The 16,128-nt window shown below is 51.6% G+C and overlaps 8 protein-coding genes across 8 annotated transcripts; 3 read left to right on the top strand and 5 right to left on the bottom strand.

Annotated features, from left to right (window-relative positions):
* Positions 1 to 1,120: 1,120 nt before the first annotated feature.
* On the bottom strand, positions 1,121 to 3,129 carry VE01_01037 (uncharacterized protein). Its single transcript, XM_018270565.2, has one exon. The coding sequence runs from the start codon at positions 3,013 to 3,015 to the stop codon at positions 1,387 to 1,389; it is 1,629 nt and encodes a 542-aa protein (XP_018134464.1). The 5' UTR covers positions 3,016 to 3,129; the 3' UTR covers positions 1,121 to 1,386.
* Positions 3,130 to 3,459: 330 nt separating this feature from the next.
* VE01_01036 (uncharacterized protein) lies at positions 3,460 to 4,800 on the bottom strand. The gene is made up of 2 exons (XM_018270564.2): positions 4,314 to 4,800; positions 3,460 to 4,248 (listed from the first exon to the last, which is right to left on the bottom strand). The coding sequence occupies exons 1-2, from the start codon at positions 4,734 to 4,736 to the stop codon at positions 3,502 to 3,504; spliced, it is 1,170 nt and encodes a 389-aa protein (XP_018134465.2). The 5' UTR covers positions 4,737 to 4,800; the 3' UTR covers positions 3,460 to 3,501.
* A 1,114-nt stretch (positions 4,801 to 5,914) lies between these two features.
* Positions 5,915 to 7,897, bottom strand: VE01_01035 (uncharacterized protein). The gene is made up of 3 exons (XM_018270563.2): positions 7,323 to 7,897; positions 6,231 to 7,268; positions 5,915 to 6,174 (listed from the first exon to the last, which is right to left on the bottom strand). The coding sequence occupies exons 1-3, from the start codon at positions 7,620 to 7,622 to the stop codon at positions 6,094 to 6,096; spliced, it is 1,419 nt and encodes a 472-aa protein (XP_018134466.1). The 5' UTR covers positions 7,623 to 7,897; the 3' UTR covers positions 5,915 to 6,093.
* Positions 7,898 to 8,590: 693 nt separating this feature from the next.
* Positions 8,591 to 9,877, top strand: VE01_01034 (uncharacterized protein; the record flags this gene model as incomplete). The annotated part of the gene is made up of 3 exons (XM_018270562.1): positions 8,591 to 9,286; positions 9,337 to 9,581; positions 9,628 to 9,877. The coding sequence occupies 3 exons, from the start codon at positions 8,591 to 8,593 to the stop codon at positions 9,875 to 9,877; spliced, it is 1,191 nt and encodes a 396-aa protein (XP_018134467.1).
* Positions 9,878 to 10,698: 821 nt separating this feature from the next.
* On the top strand, positions 10,699 to 11,182 carry VE01_01033 (uncharacterized protein; the record flags this gene model as incomplete). The annotated part of the gene is made up of 2 exons (XM_018270561.1): positions 10,699 to 10,974; positions 11,024 to 11,182. 2 exons carry the CDS (start codon positions 10,699 to 10,701, stop codon positions 11,180 to 11,182), a joined length of 435 nt encoding a protein of 144 aa, XP_018134468.1.
* Positions 11,183 to 11,245: 63 nt separating this feature from the next.
* Positions 11,246 to 12,249, bottom strand: VE01_01032 (uncharacterized protein). Its single transcript, XM_018270560.2, has 2 exons — positions 11,662 to 12,249; positions 11,246 to 11,614 (listed from the first exon to the last, which is right to left on the bottom strand). Exons 1-2 carry the CDS (start codon positions 12,200 to 12,202, stop codon positions 11,343 to 11,345), a joined length of 813 nt encoding a protein of 270 aa, XP_018134469.1. The 5' UTR covers positions 12,203 to 12,249; the 3' UTR covers positions 11,246 to 11,342.
* Positions 12,250 to 12,288: 39 nt separating this feature from the next.
* KU80 (ATP-dependent DNA helicase II subunit 2) lies at positions 12,289 to 15,039 on the bottom strand. The gene is made up of 4 exons (XM_018270559.2): positions 14,424 to 15,039; positions 14,312 to 14,372; positions 13,747 to 14,262; positions 12,289 to 13,681 (listed from the first exon to the last, which is right to left on the bottom strand). The coding sequence occupies exons 1-4, from the start codon at positions 14,909 to 14,911 to the stop codon at positions 12,575 to 12,577; spliced, it is 2,172 nt and encodes a 723-aa protein (XP_018134470.1). The 5' UTR covers positions 14,912 to 15,039; the 3' UTR covers positions 12,289 to 12,574.
* A 151-nt stretch (positions 15,040 to 15,190) lies between these two features.
* Positions 15,191 to 15,993, top strand: VE01_01030 (uncharacterized protein; the record flags this gene model as incomplete). The annotated part of the gene is made up of 3 exons (XM_018270558.2): positions 15,191 to 15,326; positions 15,375 to 15,408; positions 15,538 to 15,993. Exons 1-3 carry the CDS (start codon positions 15,277 to 15,279, stop codon positions 15,991 to 15,993), a joined length of 540 nt encoding a protein of 179 aa, XP_018134471.1. The 5' UTR covers positions 15,191 to 15,276.
* Between the last annotated feature and the right edge of the window lie 135 nt (positions 15,994 to 16,128).

Here is a 16,128-nt window from a genome sequence, read left to right as displayed (position 1 = left end):
TGCGCGTTGAAGTGGTAAGTGTGTAAGTGTGTGCATTGTGGTGGAGAAGTGAAGTGTGTGTGTGTGTGTGTATACGCGTATAGCATAACTTAGCACGGATACATCCCTCGCCGACGACGGCGTCTTCGGTGGCAGGTGCCGCGGCACGTGAACGTCGGTGGGACAGAAAAGGAGTTCAGTGATTTCGTCGGCCCGGGAGGGAGGGACGTCATTGTTATGAACGCCAATGCTATTTGCACAGGATGGAGATGAGGACAGCGAGGTAAATCTCGGCGCCTAGGTACATCCATCCTATTCCAACATCTACTCTCCGATGCCAATGCTGTGGAGATGAGCCATACCAAAGGTACAGAATAGCATAGTAAGGGGTAGAACAGTAAGAACACCACAGTCCGTTATAGAACCCAAAAGCACCACAATCCAATCCATCTATTTCCATCCTCCTCCCCATCCCCATAATATCAATCAAACCCACCTCGTACAATGCGCTCGGTCAATGCGATCGATCGGTGATGCCTGTCTAATTGAACTATTTCCGTACACGAGTGATCGACGCTTCGTGTGTTAGGTGGAGATTTCCTTTCGTATTCGGCCGCTGTGGAGAGGAGGGTCGGCGGCAGGGCTGAGGGAGACAGGGGTAAAAGGGGAAAGGGGGATCTGATTAGATTGGTGCCTAGGTGATAAGATATGATTAGATTGATGGGGTTGGGAAGTTGAGATGGGGGTCCCTACTGGGTTTAGGGCTCTTCGCTATTATTGCCGGGTTACAGCTTCCTTGAGTGCCTGTATGGCTGGTTTTGCCGGGTAGTTCAGCTGCCCAGATAGCCCGTGGTTACTGCTTTGCTAGGTAGCTCAACCGGCAAAATCGCAGTTTGGCCCTATCCTCGTCTCTTTGGGCGCAATTTTGAGGACATCCGAGTGTTTTCTGACGAGTCGCAGTGTTAGAAGGGGTCAATGGGTATATAGTAACGGTATGAGAGCTGGGTAGGACTATGAGAGGTGAGGGCTGGCGAGGCAGGGAGCTATAGATTGGTTCTAGCGGCGACAGACGCTAAGGCAGAGGGCTGTAGGTTGGGATGCGGAGGTGAGAATGGTACGGGTGTCGCGCTTGAAAGGTGTAGATGATGATTTGCTTGTAGACATGAGGATGTGAGAGTAGGATAGCTGTCCCTCTTCAAAGTCTAGACGGTGCTTTTCAGATTCGAGATCTACTTCCATCTGCATTTATAGAGGATGACATCCTGTGTTCTGTCCTCGGAATCCTGTAATAAAAAGTCGCTATAAAAACTCCCTTCCATAACCGGTATCTTCAGAAATCCCAAACTCCCCCTCCCTCCTGCTTTCTTCCAGCTTCTAGCTTTGAGCAGACCTATCATCTCCTCCCCCTCAACTCCTCTTAGTCCCCAACTCCACATCCCCACTCCAATCATCCCACCCCTCTCCCTCCCCCTCCCCTAACCTCCCTCCCCCCCAAATCCCCAACGCCGTCGCCCCCCCTCCAACAAGAAACCACCCCTCAAACCATCTCTCCACAAACCCCGCATCCACCCCTTTCCCGAGCGCATGTCCAATCCCACTCGCCATCTCAGCCGGGAGATTACTCCTCAACAACAGAGCCGCGCTGATAACATACATCGCGCTTATCTGCGCGACTGCAAGGGGTAAGTTGGCTTGAGCTTGTCGCACCAGGCCAGGCGCGAAACGGGAGAATACGTGGAGCGTTTGGAGGACAGAGTTGAAGGATAATAACAGCATGATCCCGGCGAGGAGGAAGGAGATTTGCCGCGCCCAGGCGGCTTGGTCGAGGGAGGCGTCAACGTGTTTTACTAGCAGGCTTAGGACGCGGTTTATCGGATCCGTAGTCGAAAACGTGCTATGCGGGTGCGACGAGCGCTGGAGGGTGGTGATGGACGTCGCGATAATGCGGTAGACGCAGTATATCGAAAACGCCACATCCGGGACCACAAGACACCGTCCTAAGGGCGACTTGGCGCGCGCTTGTGCGGCGTGTCGGGCTTGGAGGAGCGTGTGTGAGGTCGAGAGACTAACGGCCATTGTTTCAAGGCCGGAGATTTCCATTTGGAGTGCCTGTACTTCTGTGGCGTCTGGGTTTCCCCGGATGGAGCCGAGGACGCGGGTCATGAACCCCTCTTCAGGGGCGTCGGAGAGTTTGTGGTTCAGGGCGCGCAGACGGCTTTTCTTGGCTGCTAGGAGGTCGTTCGTTGCGTCTAATCCGGTCGCTTTGCGCGCCAGGTCGGAGTCGGTGACAGGCTTGGAGCGTTGGAAGAAAGCTTGCCATGGCGAGGAGACGGAGGCGAAGCCTGAGAGGAGAGCCATAAGGGAGACGCCTACGACGCCGACGCGAGAGAGTGCTGCGTCGGAGAGGGAGGGCGTGGGGGCGGGGGCGAGCATGTCGTCGAATGAGGAGGCTGTGCTTGAGAAATCTGAGAACCAGAATACTGAAATCCAGAGGGTGAAGAAGAGGGCTTGTAAGATGCAGGGGATCTTATTCAGTCGCCCGTCGCGACGGTTTGTGAAGTCCCATCCAGCGCCGCGGATTACGGATTGTATCTCTAGGAATGGGATCCACAGCACCAGCATCACCAGCAGCGCAGGCACTGTGACGCGCAGCGTCAGGGCCCGGGCGTCGGGATCGAGCGCGCTCGAGATCTCGCATAGTATCAACTCGGCCAGCACAGCAGCTAGGGCAATTGTAGCACCAAAGCTAGCAGCAACGAGTCGTCGGCGCAGAGGCCAGGTATTGTGTTTCGCTTCTGCCTCCTTCAATGCCGGCGGAGCATCGGAAGGAAGGTAATAGTCGTCATCAACTCTGGATGCAGCGCCAGCGAGCAGCGGAAAGAGGTGTCGCGCAACCAGATAGCTAACAATGACGAAAGTCAAGATGAAGGGCAGCGCTGACCCGATCGTGCCGAGAGAGTGGAAGGACAGCAGGGCGCGCGGCCGCAGCGGCATCCGGCACGACTCATCGCACGTATCATCGGTGGAGGGGAGCATTGGACTGGGTCCTCGGTGCTGGGAGGACGATGCTCTGGCGCATTTCAAGTCATTGAGTTGAGGTCGGCGGTGCTTTGCACGAGGGAGTTGTGGTGTTAGGAGGTGAGAGCTGTGAGTTGTCCAATCCGGTTTTCCTCGTATCGTAGCTCGCAAGGCTGCATGCGGACGGGAGATCGACATGGATCACGTGATGTGATGTCTCCACAGGTACAGTACACGTGAGGGTCCATTGGGGGGTCGAGACTTCTATAGCCCACTGCCGGCCGCTGAGGAGAGGCCGTGCATGGAGGGAGGCAGTCTACAAACTATAGGTAACATAATTACCCTTGGTAAACTCGGAATTGTTATAGTCTTTCGATTGGACAGCCCAAGCCAAAAAGAAGAAATCCTATCATCTTTCATAGTATCAATTATCAGTCGCGCACATTTCCTCAGACTTTGGGCCGCGTAAGTAAAGTATATTCATTAATTAAAAGTACCATGCATCTATCCTTGATCATTTCCCGAGTTGGAGATACTACTATCAACCGATTCAAGAGATCGTTTCCGCCCCGCAGCCAATGCCGCCGCCTCGCCCTGCTCCATCGCATGTAGCTTCTGTTGCTTCTCCAGAGCCTCCGGAACATCCCCAATCAAGGCGCCACCAGGCGTAACCTCAAATTCGTCGTCGTCATCTCCCGATTCATCATCACTAGCCCCACGGCTATCTGCAACACTAGACTTTAAAGTCCCTCCCCCACCCGGAGTGGATGGCCTGCTATCAAACAAGCTTTCCTGTGAGGCCGTCGTGCTATGGGTTTGCGCCTGCGTCTGCGTTTGCTTCTGCTGCGCATGCGCATGCAGCCTCTTGTTGACATCCAGCAACCGGATTGTGGGGTCAAATCTCGCAGGAAGACCAAGCGCAGCAGCGACCTCGTGTGCTTCGTCGTCTGGCGTTCTAGTTGGGAGAATTTCGACCGGAATATCTGACCTGCTAGGGAGCAGATTCGCCTCATGCATCCCTAAACTGCTCCCTTCCAACATGTGCGCGTAGTTGTGTCGTGTGGGGTCGTTCACTCGTTTCTTCTTCTTTTTGTCTCGTTTATCGTTCGGTCGTACGACTACGACAGGCACGGGAGAGTATTGTAGGCACCACTTGGAGAAGGAGTTGCGATTGTTGATCAGGCCTTGGACGCCCCCTAGACTGCGACCTCTTGTACCGACAATGAGCATAGCTGGTTCATAAAGCTGGATCTGTGAAATGGGCCGATCAGTAAATATTCAGATCAATGCGACAATAAGGCTGTGACAATACTGACCATTTTCTGGAATGTCTGCTGTAGCTTCCCAACAGCAAACTCAAGCACGATGCTTATAGACCTCTGTTCGGCGTTCTTGTCTTGTATTTCCTTCATAAGCCTCCTGGCCTCCTTCTGGTAACTCTTCTGTGTAACGCTCTTGTCGTTACTAATCTTCGAGTCTTTCTCGACAACATGCAGACAGATAATCTCATCGCCGTCGTCCACCATTTCATCTAGCATCCATTGCAGCGCGTAATTAGAGTAGGCATTTTCATCGACACCTACCATAAACGTACGCGATCGCCTGTTGTGCTGATAGCCTCGATGTTTCTCGTTCAACGTGAGCGATATCGTATTGCTCTCCGTCGGCTCCCCGCCAGCGAAGTTGTCGAATGAAACGTGAGGCTCAAACTTGCTGCGCGGTTCTGTTAGATCCGACATAAGAAGGTAGATTAGGTTATATTGGTAGAGAATGGGGGAGGGTAGAACGTGAGCAACGACCGCGGTACTATGGGCTGACAATCAAAGGTGGGTTGAGATAAGGTGTGAAGGTGGGGTTGACGCCGGGCCGCCAGTCGCCACTAAGCGAAGCTCCTCATAACTATCAGCCTCCGCCAGAACGCAGATATTGATAGACGGCGGTCCTGCCGAGCAGAAGCTCGGTATAATATCCAGCTACTTGCTGACGTATATAGGACAAGTTGTAGATAGAATATTGAAGAAATAAACTGGACTAACCTTGGTGCTGGGGGTGATAATGTCCTGCGCCTTCCTAATTTCCGCGGCTTTGACTCTGCCCAGGAGATACCAGACATTTCAGTTGGTGGTAGAAACGAAATGCTGGAGACAGATCCGTGTCGCCCAATCTGGGTAGTCGCCATATGCTCCGTGATGGTATCCAGTCTTGGGCTGCTTGGCAGGCTGAATCGGCCCGCGACCGAGGCATCTCTTTGTGGCCTGGAGGATGAGGGGGAAGAGGGGGTTTCTGGAGATGCAGAACCTGGGGTCCTTGGACCTGATGTAGCTGACATATTTTGCTTGGTGGTGGACAGCCTTTGCTGTTACTGTCTGGTGTGCTCTATGCCCAGCAGGAGGGGTCCTGGAAGCTGAAATCCGGAGTGGCTACCTACCAAAAGGTGTTAAGTGGACGACCTTCACACAGTTTCCTCTGAATAGCTCTCTGTCACGGCAGTGTCGTCGGGTATGGCCACCACGGTGAGTTGACCCTAGATTTTGTGATTCTAAGGAGTGAACGAAGTAAACAAAAAAAACGTGGTAGCACGTGCCACCGAAGCGCGAATCTTCGGGTGCTTCAATTAATCTTCCGGAATGTACAACATTATATCGCAGGAGCAGGAGGCTCAAGGTAGCAATAACTGTGAATTTGGAGGTTCGGATATTATATGTTTTGCTGACAGCAGTTGCGAAACAGGTCACCGCTCCGCCCAGACAATGCTTGCAGCAAGCGAAGGTTGCGCGGCATCTCCCCCCCTGCGGCTTGGCTTCAGCTTGCTCCATGAGGCTTTCCAACATTCCAACATTCCAACACCGGCCAGCAACCCGCTGCATTAACTAAGACTGCAGATGCATATCACCAGTCACACCATCTTCAATCTCCAATTTCTAAATCTCTTTGTTTCTTGCTTACTGCCTAATAAACTAACTAACAGGGAATCACGGTTGTTGACATCTATTTCAAAGTCGACCGTCAGCACCCCAGTTTTATACCAATTACGCCCCAGCCATGCAAATCCATATCGGCATTCAGTTCATCAGAGTAAACCATCACACCGCGTTTCTAATATGTGCGGGCCAAGTTGCGCAAGTACCAATCCACCAACTTGCGACCAACCTTAGCCTCAGAGATGTGGATAAGATCCTGCGCTGTATGTTAGCAAACTGAGATTCTAAAATAAAACACACTGGCAAACGTACCCCTTGCATAGCGTAATCAAGGTCATTAGCGTTGACAACCTCCCCGTCCAAAAGTCCGTTCTCGGCCCATCTTGTCTGTCTGCTCCTTTGCTTGTTGACCAAGAGGAAGCTGCGGAGCTCCTCAGGCTCAACCTCGAGGAAGCCAGCCAGCTTCTTCAAGTCCATTGTGGTGTAAAGTCTCAGGTAAGACTTCACGGTTGGGCTCCACATATTAGTCTTGACCTCGTCCATGAAGATCTTGAGGTGGTGCTCAATGGGGTCCACGTTGAGCTCTGGGGTATCGAAGTCGGGAGGCGTTGGGGAGATGAACTTGGGGCACGCAGAGCGGAAAAGCTCCTCGTAAACTGGGAGGGACTCCTCGCCACCGCGCTGGAGCTTGAGGAGCTGGTCGCCGTACTTCTCACGAAGGGCGGTGTGGATGGTGTCATCCAGTCTGGTTGGGTGGAGAGCAACGCAGATGGCGATAAGCGCGTACATCTGGTCGTTCTTCTTCGAGATGGAATCGTATTGGGTTCCCTTCTGGAAGTTCTTGGTCCTCGAGACGTAGATGAGGATGTGGCTGAACATGCGGATGGCATCGGCGTATCTGCGCATCATCATGTAGGAGAAACCGACGTAGTAGTAGGTCGTGAAGTGCGCAGCCATGACGCGCGCGAACATGGCCTTCTTGTTGAGCTCGATGTCGTCCAGGGTCTTGAGCGCGAGGCTAAAGTCGCCCAACAGGCAGTGGACGCGCAGGAGACCGATGATCGAGAAGTATCCCAACATGCGGTAGATGGACTTGGAACCGTAGTCGCCCGCGACGGCCATCGGCTCTTCGTTGCGCTTCATGGCGGCCAATTGCTCATTGATCTGGGATCGCTGGATGAGGGAGTACAGCACGTTCAGCACGCTGTAGCACCCCCAGGTGTTGGGGTTGTCGCGAAGGAGTTGGACTTCCTCGTCGTTGTTGGCCTGTCGCGCAATCTTGTTCCTGTAGGAGCAGAAGCTGTTGAACTGGTAGATAAATTCGTCGATGACATCCCATGCCCAGTAGTACTATAGCCCGCGATGTTAGTTTTGATCTTACTGCTTGGATTAGGATAATCTTACGGAAGGTGGCTCCAAGTCAACCGGCCCGTCCGAGTTCAAGATGAAGTGGAACAAGCTGCAGTAGCTGTCGTAGCTCTGGAACTTGACCTCAAGAGAGGCGGAAAAGTCCAACGGCTGCGCAGCAGCGGCGAGCCGCGACTGGATGTCGTCGGTCTGCTGGGCCATGCTCAACTCCCCGCCGAAGTCCTCATCCTGGTAGTTGACCTGCTCACGGTAGTCGGCGGCCAGGACCTCCTCCGCGACATCAGACGCATCATCCAAGTCCCTAGGCGGGATGCCGCTGTTCTGGAATCCGCTCATTTTGAGATGCTTGAGGTAGACGTCGCTGTCGTTGGCTTTGACGTTGTCAGAGGGAGAATTTGCGGGCGCGCTGTCGGCTAGCCCTAAAATTTCGCGTAAGACAATTTGGTGATGCCAGATGATATTTCAGTGGCGGGTGGGATTTAAGTCCTTTAGTACCATCTACAATTTTAAATAAGCTGTTGCTACAGGTGGGACTTAATGTATTTAACTATCAGTATATATTATAGAATTTTGCTGGTTCTTCTACTCCCTGTTGCTCTTTCATAAGTGACCTTTGGCTAGTATGGTATTCTGCCCAACCAGCCCCGCTCCCGCACTATCTCCCATTTAGTCACGTGAGAAGCACAATCTTTTGCACGTGATTATAATATACACCAGGCAAGAGCGACCCACATCCCGCACCTGGAACAGATGCGATTAATTTAGCGTCAACCCTAATTCACACGCTAGGCTCCATCAAGCACGCCTTATCCCTCTAGATATTGCGTCGTTTGTCCAACATCCCATCCTTCTTGAAGGTAAACAAATACCAGATATACAGGAGTGCACGACGTGGATAGCCGTCCTCAAAGTTATCTGGAAAGGCAAAATGGCTACTTTGTCTAGTTCTGTGACTCTGGACAGAGCTTATTTTGAAACCTTATTGCGAAAGTGAGTTACACCCGCTGATATGGGACCCCCTGGCGCCGTTGGCCGATGTAACATCCAGGCTAATATGAATATTTATATCAGAGCGCAGTTTGTATGTTTAAAACGCAGATTTTGAAGCTATTCTAATGCATTTTCCAATGTAGCATTCTTCTGGAGTAGACCACAGTACTCCTACGGACCTGCCCATGGTGACAATTCCCAAATCTGACTACGATGGGCTGGTACGTTATTATACACTCACCCCGTTTTATGCAACTGTCATATTTACAGCTTATAGCTTGTTTCTTCTCGAGAATACGGTATGACGGTCCCTCATGCATCCACGCCAGATTCTAGGCTCTATCAATGCGGCACAGCTCGGGACTTACTGTGCATTAGCAAATTTACGTCGGAACCTATACAAAGGAGGGGTCTCAAAAGACATTCTTGATGCAAGTTTTCACTTCAAACTCTACATATCAGAAGCTGACCCAGAGGCGATACAGATCCTTGTCAACAACGACACTCCAACCAGCGCTCAGGATAGCACCAACTTGGCACCAGGCGGCACATCAGATGCCGCATCCCCGCAATTGACTCGGGTCCCAGAACCTCCGACAGCATATGGAATTTCTCCCAGTTATCATAACGAAAACGTCTATAAATACGCAAACTATGGCAACCACATGGTGGGCCATACGTCGAAGGCCGTAGAATACAGAGGTCAATTCGAAGACATCTGTTCTCCAAATGAAGGCCAGGATGGGTACTTCAACAATAGCAACAACCGCACTGAAGTTGGCCGTGATGGCCAGTTTCTGAGAAACGCCAAGCGTACGATACAATTGAGCAATCTCCCAGAAGCGGCCACGCATGCAGATGTGACAGATGCCGTCAAAGGTGGAATGCTCCTTGATGTTTTCCTTCGCAGTCAAGATCGAGCTGCATCGATCTCTTTTCTGGACGGGAATGCTGCCAATGATTTTTTCCGCTATGCTAAACGCAACGATCTTTATATCCGTGGGAAGAGGGTGAGTGTAGATCTACACTATTTTGCCAATACAGGCACTAAATTGACTAGGTCACGATTTCGTGGTCTGACCGTCACTTCACCCTCGCAAACCATGTCGCCCATAAGATTGGAATGGGTGCAACGAGAAATATCGTTATTCGATCCGCAGGTACTAGGCACACGGATGAGTCTATCAGGGAAGATTTGGAACATATCCACAACCTAGTCATCATCAGCGTTAAATTCGTCGACAGAGACGCTCATGTATCAACTAATTCCGTCCACAATGCCATGTTTGCGAGAACCTGTATGATGTGAGTAGATTGCATAAGTTAACTTTCTGATTCTAACATGCAACAGGTCACGAAGCAAATACAAGGGCTGCAAAATCGAATGGGATATCGATGAGTGTGCCGCTCCCATCCCAGTTCTCAAACCACGCCCAATTCAAAAGGAGAATAGTGCCCCCAAGCCAAGGGCCCCAATCAACCGATTTGCTCTACTCAATATGGATGGCGCTACAGAGAGCTCGACTGACGAAGATTCAATGCTGGGCATGGACAGTTTTCAGTCAGACCTCGTCTCTGGTTTGAACGGGGTTGCTGTGTAGGTTGCTGTGTGAAGGTTCCTGTGTGAAGGTTCCTGTGTGAAGGTTCCTGCGTGAAGGTTCCTGTGTGAACACTATTGTGATTCTCGAGTGCTGATTCACCCAAACTGTTTTCAGCTCCTGTTTCTTATATTGTTTTCTTGTTTCTTTAGCAAATTACCTCTGGTATCGGGCTGGGCGTCACACATCACGGATGATGGTACTTTCTTTTATGGCCGCCTGGGATTGGCACTTCTCATGTATACGACCACAGATACCCAACAATTTGCTTTGCTTTTGCTTTTACCAACCTCCCCGGTATCTGTGGATGATCCGCTTTAGCTACTAGAGTATGTAGCATGTCTGAGTAGCAGCGCTAGAGAAGCCACGTTTAGAAAATGAATGATTTACATTCCTCCGTTTGTTTTTGATTGCCAAATGTCTAGAGGTGGGGATGTATGACAGCGAACAGAAGGATTTGGACTACCGGCAAATTCTGTTGCCACTCCTACTCTAAAAGTATCCGCCGGTTTTACGATAGTTTTATTCCACATAAGTTGCCAGATAATCTATTATAGACCAGCCTATCCATCCATGCTTTCTATAAGTTACCGCCGGGCGGTGACATCACAAATTTGCCGATAACCCCCACCAAACTTTACTTCCCAACTTACCTCACGATCTCGACAGATCACCAAACCCCGCCTCAAACCCGTTCATATTCTTGCTTTCTTCTCTTCGCTTTTCCGTTGTCTGTAGCACGTACCGCTCTATCTTTGCTCAACCGCGCTCTTTACCCAATACCCATCACAGACACCTAGCGTCCAGAACCCACGCCCGCCACTATGTCCTGGTTTCAAAAGACCATAGTTCTGCCTCCCAAGTCACGGGGCAGCTACCTCATCACCGACCACATCGTCGACAGCCTTCCAGAGCTCAAGGGCTACAAAGTGGGCCTCGTCAACCTCTTTGTCCAACACACGTCTTGCGCGCTCTCGCTCAACGAGAACTGGGACTCGGATGTGAGGGAGGACATGAGCGATGCGCTTGATCGCATTGCGCCAGAGGATAAGAAGGGAGACCTATACAGGCACTCGGCGGAGGGTTTGGATGATATGCCTGTATGCTCTCAGCAACAGTTTGGGTTAGGTGTTTACTAACCAGCTGTAGGCACACATTAAGAGCGCATTGATTGGAGCGAGCGTGACGATACCCATAAAGGATGGAAAGCTAGCGACTGGGACGTGGCAGGGAGTGTGGTATCTAGAGTTCAGGGCAGCCAGGCACCAGAGGAAGGTGGTAGCTACGATACAGGGAGAGAAGGCATGAGTAGCATCGGTTCTAGAGCGTCACAATTCTGCTGGCTGCAACATGCCAACCCACCCAAGTGTTCTTGACGATCATTACATATTGTACACCTGGTTCTATGGTATCTATGCATATAGCCATGCTTTCCCTAACGCCAACTCCGTTTTCGTGTGCTGCAAGTTCAAATCACCTCCTCCTCATTCGTAGGGAAATCCTCGATTTCTATATCACCACCAGCCAGAACCTTCGTCTGTGGCACGTAGCCGTTGGCGTCTGGCGCTTGGCCGGGCGTCGCAGCAACAACATTTCCCTTCTCGTCCACGAATTCAAAGTTATAACGCGAGAGCAGATGCGGGATCGCGGACAGCTGAGGGCCATAGCGCGCAGTGTTGTCGTAGAGTTCGAAAAGCGGGACGGCGAGGAGCTTCATGTTCTTTGGCACGCTCAGAACCTCTGTATTGTGTTAGTTATTATCAACATAGAGACGCGGGGGAACGTACTCTGTCGCGGAAGCTGGATGAAGTAGAGTTTTTTGCATTCCTTCGGCCTTGTGACGTGGGCGGGGATGAATGGGTACATGAACGTCTCGAAGTTCGGGCGCCACCATTGCGCCAACGTGTCGCCAATCTCCCAGTCCTCATTGACTCCCTCTCCCGAGAACTGCGATCCGACTGGTGCGAGCCGTTCATTCAGGCGCGCCTTGAATCCCTCGATCTCGTCGTCCTCGGGCTTGAGGTAGTCGCCCGGGAGCTTGAAGAACGCGTTTGCAATCTGCAGCATCAGGATGTGAGGATGATTGTGTTCGTGACAGACGAGGATGCCCTCGCAGGTACGGCGCATTCCATGGAGCTCATAGTGTTCTTCAAGGCGCTTTAGGCGCGCAAGCACTGACGGGTCTTCTTCGGGCTGGTTCTCCTTGGTGCCAAAGGTGTAGTTGGAGAGTGGGTAGAGGCGGATTGTCTCCGGCTGGTTCCCATTGAAGCTGAGAGGGAGAATTGCGGGGTAAGAGGTTTGGAGGGCGGTGGTGGTGATTGTTGACATGATTGCTCTTGGAGGTGAGAAGGTGGAGAGAGGGAGCTGTTCCTACGTAGCACGCTTGAGCTTGTCAGGAACGGATTAACGTTGTTGTGGTGGGTTGGAGTCGCTGACAAACCTTGGCACGACGGCTCTATTTCATTTGTGTGGAGATCGAGTTGCTTATAATAAATGCAAATAAATGAACACTCTTGAAGACTTAGAAATTATTAGAGCTCTTCAACAGGCTTGTTACTTAAAAATTAAGATAAAAGATCAGGTTTGCTGTCTTCAGTTGAATTTCATCAATTCCCACCTGTGCACACAAGTACTATGGCTAGAACATCGAATGCCTCAATGAAGGTCTTACATATCGAACAAGCACAGTAGCAAAATTAACTATTTCGCACGCATCGGTATATCGCTCGTGACAGCATAGAACTCCGTCGCCTCCTCCTCGCTCACCGTGCTAACCTCCGTTTTCCTCTTATCCACCAACCCAAGCCTCGCCTTCTTAATCTCCCACCACAGCTCTCTTCGATCACCTCCCAGCTTCTCTTTCAGCAGATCCTCCTTCAGCCGCCGTATAAACGAATTATACACTTCCGGCATCTCCAGACTCGCCAGCTCGTCTCGCATCACACCCAGATTCGCAATAGCCTGCCCGTACCCGCTGTCGCCGAGGCTATGCTCGATCAAGGAGCGAATGATCCCGTCCATCTCCTTGGTGGCTGATTCGATCGTAGTGATATCTTCAGCCGTGCCAAGACGCTGCTTATATTCCGGAATAGCATTCTCGGAGTTGATTTCGGTCCTTTCCTCGCGGCTGAGCAGGGCGTCGACATTGAGACCTGAGAGGGGCTTGATGGCCTCCTTTACGCGGCCCTTAGCCTTCGGTGGCACCTTCTTAACGTCGGCGGCCTCGATGAGGGCTTCGAGCTGAGTTGCGCTGGCCTTGACGAGATCGGCAGGTGGTTTCGAGTATTTCATAAGAACTTCGGGGGGAGGTTGCACGGGCTCGTCGGGTTGCACGGCGCGGCGACGGATAGCTTGGTTGATGCGATGGAGAACGGGAGAATATGTGTCTTCGATGGCCATGTATTCTACTGGGTTTCCCTCGTCATCCTTGCCAAACGTTGAGATGTCCATAGCATCGACATAGGCTGACATGGCCTTGGTGAGCTCATCTGTAGGGAGGTTGCGGTGTTTGGTCATGGTCTGGCCAGATAGTGTGATGACGCGGTCAAGTGGAGGGAAGCGGTACAGGCGAACATCCTCAGCGAAGGGAAGAGGCACATCAATCAGAGACTCGAGGTCTGGCTCGATGGATGGCGATAGGAGGACAAGCTGGGGGTCTTTGCCATCTTTCAAGACGATGCGAGCGACGGCATATGACTCTAGTTCTGCAAGTGAGTGAACGAGAGATGAAAGCGCAAGTCGAGCTTTTTCGTTTGACCTCGCAGCAACAGTAACACAGCTTTCGCCCATGTTAAAATATCGCTCGTACTAGAGAGATATGTCAGCAAATGCGTCGGAATAAAGTGATAGCTGCTCGGCAAAATGCTACTGACCTTTTCAGCCGGTATGAATCCCACGATCGAGAAACTTGCCACAGTCTCCAGCTTCGTTATATTCTGGTCCGACTCGGCAATGGCAACTGCGGTCCGACCATACTCGAACCCTTGAGCAAGATCATCTCTATCGACATCTCTCTTCCCGCCAGGGGCAGTCTCATCCACTATCTTGTATGTCCTTGCATTCTTCACGGCAGTAAGTGCATCACCTTGGGTTGCAATGTCTTCCATCTTAACATCGCCCTCGATGTCGCCACCCATTTCCGCCACAACGTAACTGCTGGCGGAAGGAGGTTTGGCGACTTTGGTGCGGAAATAGCGCTCGATGTCGATGCACATAGCGGTGTCATACTTCTCAGGGTCTCCTAATGTGAGCTGGCCCTTGAAAGTTGCATACGGTCTATAGTCCTTGACGCGCGGTATAGATAAGTCTTGGACCGCTTCTGCGGCAGTGCCAAATACTGACTTTTCACATTTGTCCGCAAGACTTCTCAAAACCTTCTCATTGCCAGCCTAAAATGTGTCAGCAATGGAATTTAATCGACGGACAAAGTAAAATGACCTTCAGCGAATCCTTGTCTTCCTCTTTGAAGCCAAACTCCAGGTCATCAAAGTCAACTCCCCTAGTATCATGTTAGCCACCAGATGAGACATTGGGGGACATTGGAGCTCACAAGACCACCAATTCTATGCCATCTTCATTCAGCTTTGAAGACGTCTCATCCAGATCATCAGAGTCCATCAAGCCGGTCCCATTGGTGACCAGTACAATCTTCCTCGCATACTTCAACTTCTTCGTGAACCTCTCCATCATATCAATGGCAATTATGATCGCCGAAACCGCATCTCCCACATCCGTCTTGCTTGGCTTGACACTCTTCTGCAACTTTTTCAGATCCGGCACTTTAATGGGTCCTAGAGGCTGCATAATGGAGATGTTGTTGTACCCTTCCTCCCCCTCCAGGGCATTGTTCGTCTCATCGGTCCTGAACCCGACAATTCCAACTGTGAGGGTTGTCCGTCCCGTGATCATGATCGTAGCAAGAGAATCCCAGACATATCTCATCGCAAAATCCAGGTCGCTCTCGTCTCTCCCATTGCTCTTCCTGCCCATGGAAGCGCCCTGGTCAACGATGAAGATGGTTGCCTCCTTGCCCGACATCTTGCCGGTTGAGGCAGAGTTATGTTACTGTATTCTTCTATCACATAAAAAAATCGAATTGCTAAAAAGCAGATTAAAAAACTAAATCACTGGGAGTGGAATGGAAACCTGTCGATGATTGAAGGATTCCGACAGATGGCTGGGCTAGGCAAACGCGTAGTCTCACGCGTCCAATTAACCATTATGTCACGGTCTCACGTGCAGATAAGACAGTTTGGTTGCCTCGGATAACGGCAGATGACGCGCTCCCGCTTTATAGTCCATCTCCTCGGGCATCGACTCCAAACTTCTGACTCCTTAATCCAGTCCCCTCCCCGCAACGAAGCATCAATTAAACATACATACAGCTTCACTCAAACTCCAAAATGGCCGACGTTTCAATCTTTAACACTTTGGCTCCGTATCATATCGTTGCGTAAGTCATTGGTCAGGCTGGTGCTTGGTCTCGTACTGACAGACTCAGATATGGCACCCACCTCGGTGCGCAGATGTGGCAGGTAAGTAACATAAATCTCATCTCTTATAACGTCTTATCACCAAACTATCAGCCATCAATTCCCCACAACACCTTCCCCATCACCATCCACCCCCCCTCCATCACTCCCCCCGACTAACACCCCCCCAAGACCTTCGTCAGCGGCATAACCGCCTACCAAACCCTCGAGCGCGCCCACTTCTCCGCCCTCCAACAACGCGTCTTCCCCCGCTACTTCACCCTCCAAACCACCCTCCCCCTCCTCGTCGCGCTCACCTACCCTGGCATCGCTTCCGGGCCCTCCTCCTACCACGGCGCCCTGGCGCCCGCAAACCACTGGAGCGTCCTCTACCCCCTGACCACAGCCTTCGTCTGCGGTTTCCTCAATCTCGTGTTCGTCGGCCCGAAGACGTCGGAGCTGATTAAGCTGCGGAAGGCGCAGGAGATCAAGGATGGGAAGAAGAGTATTGATCCCGCGCCGCATAGCAAGGATATGCTTGCCCTCAACAAGAGGTTTGCGCGTGTGCATGGTGCGAGCGCGGTGTTGAACTTGGCTAGCTTGGGCGCGACTATCTGGTATGGGGTTGGGCTTTCGGCGAGGTTGTAGGGGGGGGTTGTGGGTTGGGATGGATGGGGTGTCGATGATGGAGGGGGGTGTACTGTATAGTTAGGATTGATGGCTCTGATGGGGCTGGGGGGTGGAAAGGGGCTGGGGGTTAAATCCATCTCGTAGATGTATATG

Source organism: Pseudogymnoascus verrucosus (assembly GCF_001662655.1).
Source record: "Pseudogymnoascus verrucosus strain UAMH 10579 unplaced genomic scaffold scaffold_3, whole genome shotgun sequence".
Taxonomy (NCBI): domain Eukaryota; kingdom Fungi; phylum Ascomycota; class Leotiomycetes; order Thelebolales; family Thelebolaceae; genus Pseudogymnoascus; species Pseudogymnoascus verrucosus.
This window is presented reverse-complemented; position numbering and strand designations above follow the sequence as displayed.